The sequence below is a fragment of the Chelonoidis abingdonii genome, chromosome 22 (assembly GCF_003597395.2).
Source record: "Chelonoidis abingdonii isolate Lonesome George chromosome 22, CheloAbing_2.0, whole genome shotgun sequence".
Taxonomy (NCBI): domain Eukaryota; kingdom Metazoa; phylum Chordata; order Testudines; family Testudinidae; genus Chelonoidis; species Chelonoidis abingdonii.
The window spans coordinates 16,303,654-16,317,810 of NC_133790.1; the positions used below are offsets into that span (position 1 = coordinate 16,303,654).

At 45.1% G+C, this 14,157-nt stretch overlaps 1 protein-coding gene across 2 annotated transcripts in view; it reads right to left on the reverse strand.

Annotated features, from left to right (window-relative positions):
• The window catches only part of ZDHHC8 (zDHHC palmitoyltransferase 8), a 226,716-nt gene that overhangs the window by 77,913 nt on the left and 134,646 nt on the right, over window positions 1-14,157 (reverse strand). For both annotated transcript variants that reach the window (XM_032771161.2, XM_032771160.2), the window contains exons 2-3: window positions 8,957-9,078; window positions 995-1,152 (exon numbers count right to left, since the gene is read on the reverse strand). In XM_032771161.2, coding sequence (XP_032627052.1) covers window positions 995-1,152; window positions 8,957-9,078 — 280 coding nt within the window. The remainder of the gene's footprint in view (window positions 1-994; window positions 1,153-8,956; window positions 9,079-14,157) is intronic.

The window sequence follows — 14,157 nt, forward strand, 5'->3', positions numbered from 1 at the left end:
TGACCCAATATGGCATACATTGTATTCTGGTTGACTTTGCAATTCACTTGGAGAGTTTTAGCCTATTGCCAGTTAGGGATTCCCATTATTTTAATTATACAATTGAATACATTTTAAAATGCATTAAAGATTTAAATCATTCTAATTAAAAAGAATACACCTTACAATAGCACCGATCCTTAAGAAGTGGAATTTGTAGCTCCCGTGGCAATAAAACACTATGGTTATAGTACACTGTATTTATAAATTTGGGAGATGTTTATGGCCAAGTAACATACTCCATTACTTTGGGGTTATTGTTTAAATATACTATGTGCTTCACTATGACCTCATATTTATCAACATGTGTCCAAGCCTCATAAGGTAGAGGAATTAGAAGCATGCATGCGGTCATAGTCATGGGACTCTAACTGAAGTTTATAAATGGGTATATTGTATTTTAATGTTAGACTCAGAAATTCTTATTCTATTCTTTCTAAAATTCACATGCTACTGAGTGTTATGATTTACAATTAAAAAAAGCACACTCCTACTGCAATTCATATTTACATATTTAATAGGAGACAAAGCAGAGGGATCAGGAATGTTGCAAGCAGACTTTCCCCCAGTCTCCTCCTAAATTCTGCCAAGGCACCATAACCTTCCCTTGTAATGCTTCCAGTTTCATAAGCCCTAGGCTACTCCTGAGTAGAGGCGGCAAGGAATACCAAATCATGCACTGCGTTTGGGTGGAGAAAGAGTCATTAGTGACAAGGATGACACCAAACTCTGTTTCACTTGTGACTTCAATCAGATTCAGGGTAGGATTCTTAGGCAATCTGTCAGCATCAGTGGAGCTATAGCAATTTACACCAGCTGAGAATTTGTCCCTTTACTTCTCATTTTTTTTTAAAGAGTGAAAGACAGGGAGCATTCACTCACTTGGGTCATCTAGCTGTTCACAGGTCCACCACCCAAATCCAAGCCAAAAAATCAGCTAATCAAGGACACTTACCTCAACGCAGTTGTCACAGACGCTGCAATGGGAGCAGCGGGGCGGGCGATAGAAATGGCAGGTGGCACACCATTTCATCCGTACTTGGATTCCTTTAATCTCCACATTCTTGTAGAGTGGAGCTCGGAAGTCATCATCTTTATCCTCATCTTCATCTGCTGCTCGATGTAAACATATAAATAAATAAATAAAAATAATACAGATTACAATTTAAAGGTGGAAGATCTAATACTGTCAGGGTCAGATACATAGACACTACACGTGTGCAGGTACTTTTCGGAGCAATAAAGAGTGCTAGAAGTGATGTATTGTCAGAAAGGGGTGCCCTGATTGCAGAAGGATTGAATACTCCAGACTTCATTTTATTAGCCCAGAGAATAATCCTAGTCCATTTATTGTCTTGCTAGCCAGACCACTGATCTTATTTGATTCTTGTTTTAGACAGCATTTGCTCCTAGAAGAATATAACTAGAGGTCAAATAGTTTCAAAGTGGGGTGGAAATCTACAATGCTTCCCAAGCACCTTGTTGTGAGAGGTTTGCTGCATATTTTAGTAGATTGAAACAACTCTGACCACCACTTGGTCAGGCAACAGCAATTGCAATGAAGACTGTCAAGGGAAGACCGAATTAGTTTGAAAACAAAAATCCAAGCAAGATATCCCTGAGAAATTAATTATCTGACTCATCAGTACTGACCCAGAAATCTGCTTCTCCAGCATAGCCTAACATACTATTCAGATCAATGAAACATTTCATTCAGAAGCTATATACATTCTCTGGGAGTGGGGGAGGGAATGGGATGGTTATAAAACAGGGGTGGGCAAACTTTTTGGCCCAAGGGCCACATTTGGGATGGAAATTGTATGGAAGGCCAAGAATGCCCACGAAATTGGGGTTGGGGTGTGGGAGAGGGTGAGAGCTCTGGCTGAGTGGGAGTGGGCTCTGGGGTGGGGCCAGAAATGAGGAGTTCAGGGAGCGGGAGGGGGCTCCAGGCTGGGGCAGGGAGTGTTGGATGTTGGGGGGTATGAGGGGTCCAGCTGGGGATGCGGACTCTGGTGTGGAGCTGGGGATGAGGGGGTTGTGGTGTAGGAGGGTGCTCTGGGCTGAAGCCAAGGGGTTTGGAAGGTGGGAGGGGGATCAGGGCTGGAGCAGGGGATTTAGGCACGGGGGTGCAGCTCAGGGGTGCAGGCTCCAGGCTGCACTTACCTCAAGTGGCTCCTAGAAGCAGTAGCATGTCCCCCCTCCTACACTGATGAACACACAGCCAATGGGAGCTGCAGGGGTGGCACTTGGGGTGGGGGCAGTGTGTAGAGTGGAGCCCCCTGGCTGCTCCTATGCATAGGAGTTGGAGGGGAGACACGCTGCTGCTTCTGGGAACCAAGCGGAGTAGCTCCCAATCCCGCTCCCCAGCTGGAGCGGGGCAAGCCCCAGACCACGCTCTTCAATGGGAGCTCAAGGGCTGGATTAAAACGTCTGGCAGCCCAGATGCGGCCCACAGACCGTACTTTGCCCATCCCTGTTATAAAAGCTCCAGTGTGAAATAAAACAAGCCCCTAGCTTAATGGCTCATGGGTAAATGCTTGTAAAGATGCTAACGTATCCAGACAAGAATCTGCATACAGTACACACACACACACACACACCTGTCCTTCAGAAAAACTCATGATGAAAGCTGGCACTTTACACACACACATAGAATCGTCAAGAGTACTTATCACTGTCCACAAAAAAAAGCTGCATGTTTCTGAATAATGGTTTACATTTGGAATTGAATAGTCAGGAAATGGGCCCGGGGCGGCTCTATGTTTTTTGCCGCCCCAAGCATAGCAGTCAGGTGACCTTTGGCGACTTGCCTGCGGGAGGTCCGCTGGTCATGCAGATTCGGCGGCATTTCTGTGGGTGATCTGCCAGTCCCGCGCCTTCAGCGTACCCACCGCCGAATTGCCGCCGAAGCTGCGGGACCGGCGGACCTCCCTCAGGCATGCTGCCAAAGGCTGCCTGACTGCCGCCCTCACAGCGACCGGCAGGCCGTCCCCCGCGGATTGCCACCCCAGGCATGGGCTTGCTGCGCTGGTGCCTGGATGGACCCAAACCTTAAGTCCCTGGCTCCCAGCTCATAGCTGGTGTCAGTGTTCACTCTAACATTTTACATCCATGTGTGGAATGAATTTTGTTATGTGCAACAATATGGAGGTGATGTGTGATGGGGGTGGAGCTGAGGGGTTCGGCATGCAGGAGGGGGCTCAGGACTAGGGCAAAGGGTTGGGGTTTGGAGGGATGAGGGCTCTGGCTAGTGGTGAAAGCTCCGGGGTGGGGCCAGGGATGAGGGGTTTGGGATGCAGGAGGGGGCTCAGGACTGGGGCAGAGGGTTGGGGTTTGGAGGAATGAGGGCTCTGGCTGGGGGTGCAGGCTCTGTGGTGGATCTGGTGATGAGGGATTCAGGGTGCACAAGGGGGCTCAGGGCTAGGACAGAAGGTTGGGTGCAGGGGGTGAGGGCTCTGGCTAGAGGTGAAAGCTCTGGGGTGGGGCCAGGGATGAGGGGTTCGGGATGCAGGACAGGACTCAGAACTGGGGCAGAGGATTGGGGTGTGGGCTCTGGGGTGGGGCTGAGGATGATGGGTTTGGGGTGCAGGCTGCCCCAGTGCTGCAGCAGGGAGAGAGGACTCTCTCACTCAGTAGCTCGGGGACGGGTGAGAGGTGCCTCTCCCCAAATGCGGCAGCTCCAGCCGGGTTGGGATGGGCTGGGGGAAGGGCTCCTCTCCCCAGCAACTCTGGCGGGACTGGGCCGGGTCAGGGGAGGGGCACCTCTCCCTCCCTGAGTGGCCCTTGATAGTCTGCAGCTTACAGGAAACTAGGTTGGTGTCTGTATTTGGCTCACTAATCAATACCCCAAAATCAGGTCCAGATTTCAAACTAAGTTTCTGAGTGTTCAAAGCTGGGCTTTAATTCCTCCCATCACTGAGCTACAATGCCTGATGCTCTTCTGACTTCTACATATGTAATGGTATCCATCTCCGCAGAGTTACTGGTTTACTCCAGTGTCATTACAGTAACTGACCTATTAGAGAACATACTCCTTTGAAGTCCTGCAGATTTCCCTTATAACATTGTTTGGCTCCCCCGTCCAGTGCACCTGCCAGGGACTGGGTGGGAGCGTGGGGGTATCCCCTGTTCTGCCCACCCAACATTCCAGCCAGGGAGTGGGCAAGCCCCTGTGCTCTGAGCCCGCTCCCCAGCAGGAGTGCCACGTGGGCAGAATGGGGCAAGCCCCCACCCCGACCCTGCTCCCCAGCTGCAATGCCCAGTGGGCAGAGCAGGGCAATGGTTCCCAGCCAATGGGAGCTGCGGAGCTGGTACTTGTGGAGGGAGCAGCGTGTGGAGCCCCCCTGGCCGTCCCTCCCCCTAGGAGCTTCATGGACATGCCAGCCCCAGCTGGGTAGAGAGCCTGCCAGCCCCACCAAGCCTCCCTCAGGACCAGCAGTGGTTGCACGCCACGGCCCAGCCCCTCCTCCCAGCACCAGCCGGGGTCCCGGGCCACCCACCCCACAGCACCTGCGGCCCCCAGCCCAAGTTTTAATCAGAGGTATATAGTAAAAGTCATAGACAGGTCACAGGCTGTGAATTTTTGTTTATTGCCCATAACCTGTCCATGACTTTAACTAAAAATACCCATGACTAAAACGTAGCCTTAATGATTGGGCATCCTAGGCAGGGACGCTTGGGTCTCCAAGAGCTTTAGCACAAGGAAATTGATCATGCAGCACATTTGAATCCAATCCTGCACCAGTAATCAATAGGAGCCTTGCCATGGATTTAAAATGGGAGTAGGATTGGACTTCTAGGGTTACTCAACATTGGACTATCTCTGCTCCCATTGACATCAATGAGTGCTGAGTACTTTTGAAAATTCCACATCTAAAAACATAATCCCTGATCATGAGGCTGCATCCCTGACCATCTTGGCTAATAGTCATAGGTGGACCTATCCTCCATGAACTTATCTTGTTCTTTTCTGAGCCAGTTATACTTTTGGCCATCACAATATCCCATGGCAATGAGTTCCACAGGTTAATTGTGCACTGTATGGAAAAAGTACTTCTTGTTGGTATTAAACCTGCTGCCTATTAATTTCATTGAGTGATCCCAGGTATCTGTATTGTGGGAAAGGGTAAATAACTTTTCTCTATTCAACTTTTCTACACCATTCATGATTGTATAAACCTCTGTCATATCTCCCTTTAGCCATTTCTTTTCTAAGATGAACAGCCCTAATAGTCTTAGGGTACGTCTACACTGCACGATTATTTCGAATTAGCTTAAACCGATATTACAAAACAGATCTAATAAAATCGGTTTAGCGCGTCCACAGTGCGATCCCGATCGATTGGTTTGCGTCCTATGGTCACAAAGCTACCCATCATTTCAGGACGCGTCACTGTTGTAGCTGTTCCTCAGCATCCCATAGTTCCACTTCGCGGCTTGAGAGCACTATTGGCCTATGGGCAGAAAACACTGCCCCGCCCGTGTGCTGGGACACCTCACCCCTCCTTTGTGAAGGCACAGGACAACCCTTGCGCCTTTTCGCGGAGTGCATTGAGCAACGCCATAGCACAGCATCTTTCCCTTTTTTTTGTTTTTCACGTGTACGTGGGGGAAATAAAACTGGGGACCTGTTCCTGAACCACGCAAGACCACTTGTTTAACCTACATGACATTGGGGCTCAGCCAAGAATGCAAATAATTTTCAAACTCTTGGACTGTGCGATACTGGAGTCCTCATCCCTCCCTCCTTCATGAGCGTCCATTGAAGTCTTTCTGCTTCCGTTAACGCTTGTCCACACAGCGCTGTGTATCCTGCAGTGTTTTTATGTCAACGCTTTGAGCATTTCGCTGTTCGTCAACGAAGCTATACAACAGATTTGTCTTCCCCATACAGCCGATAGACCTAGTATCTCCGTACGTCTATGCTGCGACTCTTTTTCGATTTTCAAACTGCATCGCCAGCCGTGCTGATCAGAGAGCTCCACGCTGGGCAAGCAGGAATGTAATTCAAAAGTTCGCGGGGTTCTCTGTTTACCTGCCCGCTGCATCCGAGTTCAGATTGCTTCCAGAGCAGTCAGTGCTGCACTCTGGATCCGCCCGAGGCCAATTAACGTCGATTTCCGTCCCACATGAACCCTAATCCGAGTTATCACTAATCGAACTTAGCGCTACTCCTCTCGTTTGGGAGGAGTTCCGAAATCGATTTAAGGAGCCGTTTAACTCGATATTAATGACGACGTCGTGTGAACGGATACAGTGTTAAATCGGTATATCGGCCATTAAACCGATTTAAAGTCGCAGTGTAGACCTGGCCTTAGTCTCTCCTCCTATGGAAGCTGTTCTATACTCTTGATCATTTTTGTTGCCCTTCTCTGAACCTTTCACAGTTGCACTATATTTTTTTTGAGATGGGGCAACCAGAACTGGACACAGTATTCAAGGTGTGGGCGGACCATGGATTTATAGTGTGGTATTATGATATTTTATGTCTTATATTCTATTCCTTTCCTAGTAGTTCCTAACATTCTGTTAGTCTTTTCAACCGCTGCTGTGCATTGAGCGGAAGTTTTCAGAGAACTATCTACAGTGATTCCAAGATCTCACTCTTGAGTGGTAACTGCTAATTTAGAACCCATCATTATATATGTGTAGATGGGATTATTTTTTTCCAATGGCCATAAGTTTGTAATTATCACTGCTGAATTTCTCTGCCCTTTTGTAGCCCAGTCACCCAATTTTTTTAGATCCTGCTGTAAGTCTTAACAGACAGTTTGGAGTTAACTATCTTGAATAATTTTGTACCATCTGCAAACTTCACTTTTCTAGACCATTAATGAATATGTTGACAGCACAGGCCCCAATACAGATCCTTGGGGAACTCTGCTGTTTACCTCTTGCCATTGTTAAAACTGACCTATCTGCATAGCTGGCTCAACTCCTGTTCTCCTCTCAGATGAACCACAAGTAGTGGGAGTTAGAAGTCTTGGATTTTATTCCTGGTTAGTCACCACGAGAAAAACTTTCAAAGACATGCATGCACCAAAAGGAAGATAGGAACCTAGGGTGGGATCCACAAAGGGAGGTAGGCAACTAACTCTTGTTTTTAGCACTCAAGTCCTGTTTTTTAGGTACCACTGCAATCCACAAAACTCACACTCAGCTGTCGCCTAACCTGTAGGCACCTAAACTCATTTGGTGCCTATGTTTTTGCCTCTGGGTATATGGGCAACTATCTCCCACCTGAGCCTGCGCACGTGCCTCGTGGTAGGTGTCCAGACACCTATCTCCCACTTAAGCTCCAGAGCGAGTCACAGACTCAAAAAGATAGGCACTCGGCCACTAAATCACATGCAGGGACGTGATCCAGTAGGCATGCTTAGAGGCAGGGCTTAGCAATCACTCCTCTAGTCTGCATCTCCCATGAGCTACTTTAGGCGGCTCCCCACCTAGCCTGCTGACTTTGTGGATTGCAGTCTAAGGTGCCTATGTCTCCTCATTCATTGTATAGGCACCTAACTCAGGCTGTGTGAATGGCAATGTTGTTCCTGTGATTTTCTAGATGCCTAAAAGTTAGGTGCCATGACACTGAGCATTGCAACATCTTAAGTCCCTTCATGGATCCTGCTTCTATGGGTTTTTAAAAGAGCTTAGTCGTCTAACACCTATTGATTTGAATGAGAGTTAAGCCCCAGGTGCTTTTGGAGATAGCAGTTGCCTATCTGCATCTTTAGGAACCTAAATATGGTTGAAAATTTGGCCCCATATGACCTTGGAGGCAAATTATTAACCTCACTGTGAGTTAACCCTTAAACTTGGTAATAATATTTACCTTAATCACTTAAACTTGATAATAATATTCAGGGCCACCCGGGGGGGGGGAGAGCAAGTGGGGCAATTTGCCCCAGGCCAGCAGGGGCCCCCACAAGAATATAGTATTCTACAGTATTGCAACTTTTTTTTTTATGGAAGGGGCCCCCGAAATTGCTTTGCCCCAGGCCCCCTGAATCCTCTGGGCAGCCCTGATAATATTTACCTTAATCAGTGTTTGTAAAGGCCTCTGAGATTGGCAGCTGAAAGAAGCTATATAAATAGAATATGTTTATCACTGGCTTCTGTCTGAGAAGAAATAGCATCACTTGCACGAGCAGTTACATTACTCGGCTCCTTCAAGGGAACAATGAAGAGAAGGTACTGAATGCAGGTGAGAAAATGCACTTTGCAAGGGGCAGGGAGCCTTGTGTTTTGTGATCTCCCCTAAAACAGGCTCTGTTGCAAGCTGTGTGTGAATGACTATTGGAACAGGGACAAAGTGAGGCAGTAATTGTCTCATTTTGATGGTTTAAAAGAAATAGCCATGGCATTGTTTCCATAACAATAAACAAACAGTTTTTATCCTGTTCAATCAGCACTCTATTAAACATCTATTTCTTTTACAATATATTTTTAAAAATCCACTCTAACAAAGGCCTTAATCATTATCTTTTTTAGTGTTCAGTCCTACTGTGTTTGTTCTAAGCCTGCTGGAGTGAATCGCTGTTTTAATGCAGCCGCTTTCAGAAGCTCAGCCCTCCACTGCATCGTGCTCAGCTGCCTATTGTGAAGGCAATGACGTAAATCCAATGTGCCAGCATGACACAGGGGATACTAATCGCAATCACATCAGTCTGGCTATCTTCTCAATGAGAGCTACATTATCCAATGCCAGGCCCCAGATTACCAATTCAAGCAAGTACAAGGAGAAACAAAAACTCTTTCCATTTCAGAAACTGACGGAGCGTATCCACGACTTAGCTACATCCTCGCATTTACCGCCAGCTGAGGATAAAAATAGGAGGGGGAACGAAACAAATGGCATATGTGCTGCTTCAGAAACCCGACTGTTTGCCTTGGCCTATTTTTTACACCCATCCCCCATTACCTCGTGGAAAAACTCCAGGGTCCATGAACGTCGCCATGCTGAAGTTTGCAAGTACGAACAAGAACACGAGCCCATTGTACACAGGGATGGCTGGGGAGATGGCTCTTGTTAACCAGGGGCACCTGCAGAGAGAAAGAATTACAGATGAGGACGTTTTATGATGTAACAAGTAGCAGCTTCCTGTTCACAGCATGCAAGCAGAGACGCACCATTACGAGCCCCCACAGGTCGTACAGTGGTTGAATTTGTTACCTAGGAGTTGAAACAACTATTACGGCTGGTTTCAATGATCTACAGTGCATATTATCTGCCCTCTGTAAAGCAGCATAGTTCTATAGGGCAGAAAGGACTGAATTGTTTATTTGTAGAGCTCTTGCGTTATGAAGCAATCTTTTTTTTTTTTTTTAAATGACTTCACATTTTCCTTTTTGTGTCACTGCTGCACCCTGACATGGAACTTCTGTAATCAGTGGCAAAGATTCTGCTTTCAGTCACTAAAACAGAATAACTTTATGCCTTCAATTGGGGTTACTCCTGATTCCCACTGATGTTAATTAGAACTGAATCTCTCAATCTCCAGAGGATGTACAAATAGGAAAACAAATAATTTCCATCAAGCTCTTTTATTTCCTACTCAGTTCTCCCCAGTGAGAGCCCTTAAGTCTGTAAATATCACTCCTGGAAATCATTGCAAAACCTCTTTCTATGAGGGAAGCAGGGCCAGCTCCGGCACCAGCTCAGCAGGCAGGTGCTTGGGGCAGCTAAGCGGAAGGGGCGGCATGTCGGGCTCTTCAGCAGCAATTCAGCAGCGAGTCCCTCGGTCCTTCTCAGAGGGACCTGCCGCTGAATTGCCACCAAAGAAGAAAGCAGTACGGTGCAGCTGCCGATGACATCAAGCTGGGACGTGTTGCAAGCACTCTGGAAAACAGGATTAGAATTCATAACAACCCTGATAATCAGAGATTGGTCAGAAATCAACAAGATGAAATTCAATAAAGACAAGTGCAAAGTACTATACTTAGGGAGGAAAGATCCAATGCACAACTACAATATGGGGAATAACTGGCTAGGCATTAGTACTGGCTGAAAAGAATCTGGAGCTTACAGTGGATCACAAATTAAATATGAGTCAACAATGTGATGCAGTTGCAAAAAAAGACTAAAATCACTCTGGGATGTATTAAGAGGAGTGTCGTATGTAAGAGATGTGAAGTAACTGTCCCACTCTACTCAGCACTAGAGAGGCTTCCGTTGGAATATTGTGTTCCGTTCTGGTCATCACACTTCAAGAAAGATGTGGACAAATTTGAGCGAATCCAGAAGAAAGCAACAAAAATGATAAAAGGTTTAGAAAACCTGACCTATGAGGAAAGGTTAATAAAAATGGGCACGTTTAGTCTTGAGAAAAGAAGATAACAGTCTTCTAATATATTAAGAAAAACAACGAAGAGTCCAGTGGCACCTTAAAGACTAACAGATTTATTTGGGCATAGGCTTTCTAGGGCAAAAAACCCCACTTCTTCAGATGCATGGACCATGCATCTGATGAAGTCCATGCATTTGAAGAAGTGGGGTTTTTTACCCACAAAAGCTTATGCCCAAATAAATCTGTCAGTCTTTAAGGTGCCACCGGACTCCTCATTGTTTTTGTAGCTACAGACTAACACAACTACCCCTCTAATATGCTAAGGGCTGTTAAGCCATAAGGTTAGTTAAGCTCTGGAATAGGCTTCCAAGGGAGGCTGTGGAATCCCCATCATTGAAGGGTTTTAAGAACAGGTTGGACAAACACCAGCCAGGGATGGCCTAGGTCTAGCTCAACACAGGAGACTGGACTAGGTGCCCATTCAAGATCCCTTCTAGCCCGACAGTCCTATGATTCTATGAAAAAGAAAAAGCATATTAAAAAGTCACATGGATTTTGCAAACAGAAGTAAGAAAAATTATAGAACCAAAAAGTTTGAGTCCTCACAACTGGCAGGGCACCTTTAATCTGTACCAGTCCTGACAGTCAGGCATTACCCCATGCCCACAGCAGCGTAATGCCCTGCCCCCATTAGTGTATATCATTCATCATCACCAATATTTGGCTGTTACTTACACCTACGTTTGAGCCAGACTGTAATACTCATAAAGCAGCCAACCTTTCCCCAAATCTAATTCAAATTGTTCTGTTCCAGACATATCATTTTGAACAGCTGTGAATGGTGCTGTTGACCTTGGAGAAAGACCATTAAAGAGGCCCTTGTGGCTAGTATTAGAATGACAGAGCCATTTGCATGTTCCGTCTGCTAGTGAATGAGCAATACACAGAGATTCTCCTACACTCCCCTTCCCTCCCCAACCACTGTAACAGTACGAGGCGTCCCCCATTTTACTTCACAGAGTGCCTGTAAGATTCTTTACTAACAACTAAGCTAAAGAGGCCTATTCGCCTTTCTTTGCTTCAGTCAGCCTATATTTGCTGGATTTGTTTGGGACTGGACTGCAGAATTGTCATGCTAGAAGAGACCAATATCCTGTTACCGACTTTGGCCAGATGCTTCAAAGGAAAGTGTAAGAAACCCAGCAGTAAGCCGCTATGGGATAAACTTTGCTCAGGGAACTTCCTTCTCTAAAGCTGTTATAATTCTATTCCATCCAGCTACTGATGAATCCATTTTCCCCAGTGAATGAGACAAGACATCTCAGCAATTAAGGATTATGAAGTTGCTCCTCACTTGTCAAGCAGGGAAGGGATAAGTCAGCAAACCAAAGGACAGGAAAGTCATTCTTACAGATAATTGGCCACACAGAGCAGGTTTTTAATGAGTTAAACTGCCTTGGACGATTAATGTGATAACTGTTAAAGTTCTTGTGTGTGATTTACCTTGTCACATTCCCAACAACCACAGCATAACGTTAGGAAAACTATAACCACAAACTAAGCTGTTCATTTACTGGATGAGTAGCACAACTGAAAGACTTCACGGAAGTTGAAATAAAGGGTATAAGGAGTCATCATAAATATTAGCCAGACTCTGGTTTCCTCCTTTCTACTTTTTCCTTCCAGAATTTTTATGTAGCATGAAATATTGTGTAAAATGAGATCTTATGAAAGGGGCTTCTGAGTTTTTCCTCTGTAAATTAGAATGACAAGTAAAAGCAGAAACTGGGATCAAGCCAAAACCAATCTCAGTAAAGATATGTTTTTAAGAAGCCAAAGGTATTCTGAAACTTTCATGCAACAATCTCAGCCTCTTTGAAGGAGAACTTCAGGGGAAAAAAATCAGATGAAAAGTACAGTTTGATGGGCAAAGGATTCCCTAGAAACAGCACATTCTAACTGTTCTTCCTTCACTCCCATTTTTAGGCAAAAAATAACAGAAGCCTTAAACGCAGTTTGGAAGTTTCTTTTGCTACTAATACTCTGTGCAACAAGTATGACTTTTGGTACCTTGCACTTTTAATGCCAAGAGAGGAAGTTCACAGTCATGTTTGTGCAGATTCCATAAGAGAGATGCCTTTCTCTTCTGGAGACTTGGATTCAAGTCTAGGCCAAGGCACAAATAAAAATGCATTTGTGGCGTTAACTGCCTTCCTCCACCTCCATCTGCTTACTGTCCAGAATATTTCAAGTATCAGAGGGGTAGCCGTGTTAGTCTGGATCTGTAAAAGCAGCAGAGAATCCTGTGGCACCTTATAGACTAACAGACGTTTTGGAGCGTGAGCTTTCATGGGTGAATACCCACTTCGTCAGACGCAGGTGAAGCAAAAGCAAAAGATAAGTGAGGGGAGACAATGCCAGATTTTTTTTTACTTCACATGGTTTTGGTACAAAGCAATCAGATATGTCCCACCTGACACAACTGCAGCCTCGAAGACTCCCTACCTCCTACAGAAGCTATTCCTCATATAACAGTAAACATTTAAATTCAAGTTAACTGGAAATAAAGGGCACAATAAGCCCCCTGTTCCAAGTTTAATTTAGATCTCTAACCCAAACTAGGAAATCTGCAGACTACCGCTATTATTTTTCCTCAGCTGTGCTAGAAGGAGAAATTCACCAAGAGAAGAGCCCTTTAATCGTTTTGTTTACTACAAAAATTAGAGCCAGTACAAAGCAGAAGCACATATTGTAGATAGTTATGAATCTGTGAACTAAGCACACAATTACACAGGCAGCATTTTCTGCATAATTATGCATCTTTGGCATAGAGCAATTCTGCACATAACTCCTTGCAGAGTAATTCAGGATGACAGATTTAATCTCATTTATCTTATTTGCTTTCAGAACCCTGTCATGATAAAATGAAAAGTTAAAAAGATTAACAAATAAAACTTACTAGGTGTCAGACACACTTAAGCATTATCAAGTGACTTCCTTTACTAAATTAAACATCAGACAATCCTCTTCACTTGGTGCTAAGAAGTAGGACTCATCTGTCTCGTACAATTACAGTTCACTTGTTTTTAGATAACTGAAAAAGGTTATTTGTTCCAATACCAAATTAAAGTTTTATTTAATCCTGTGGACATCAAGACAAAAAAATACAAATGAAGGAGCATAGTGAACATCAAAGAAACATATTTTTAAACAATGAAACCTAATATGAATCCACTGTATTTGCAGGTGGGAGACCTGGGTTTAATTCCATGGTCATCATGTGGAAGACAGAATAAGCTTTGATACAGTGGAGGCCAGAAACTGTCTTTTTGGTCTGTGTTTGTACAACTTCTAACACAAAGGGGTCCTAGTCTATGACTAGTGCTCCTAGGCAGTATGGTCATACACATAATAATAATAATTAACTAATTAATTAGACACAGGTACTGGAAAAGGGTCTGAGCCACAAAGCTTGAATCCAAACCCAACCTTCCCCCCAAAATTAAGGAGGCTTGTATTAGGGTTTTGGGTTGGCCTGTTGTGTGACAGGCTTCTTGTCTTGATAGATTTGAGTAAAAAAAAGGGGGGGGGGGGAAATCATTTCAGACCTAGTGATCTGACAGACTTCCTCTCCGATGATGAGATATCTTAGCAAGTGATCAGCAGAGACACCTGAGATGACAATTTCCTGGTTTTAACAAGAGGCAACTACTTGCAGGGTATTTCTCAGGGTGGGACCCAGGATTCCGGAATTTGCTTCCCAGCTGGACCTGACACAGAATGAATCAGCTGACCTTCAGGACACACTGAAAGGCCAATGTATTCTGCTAAGCTT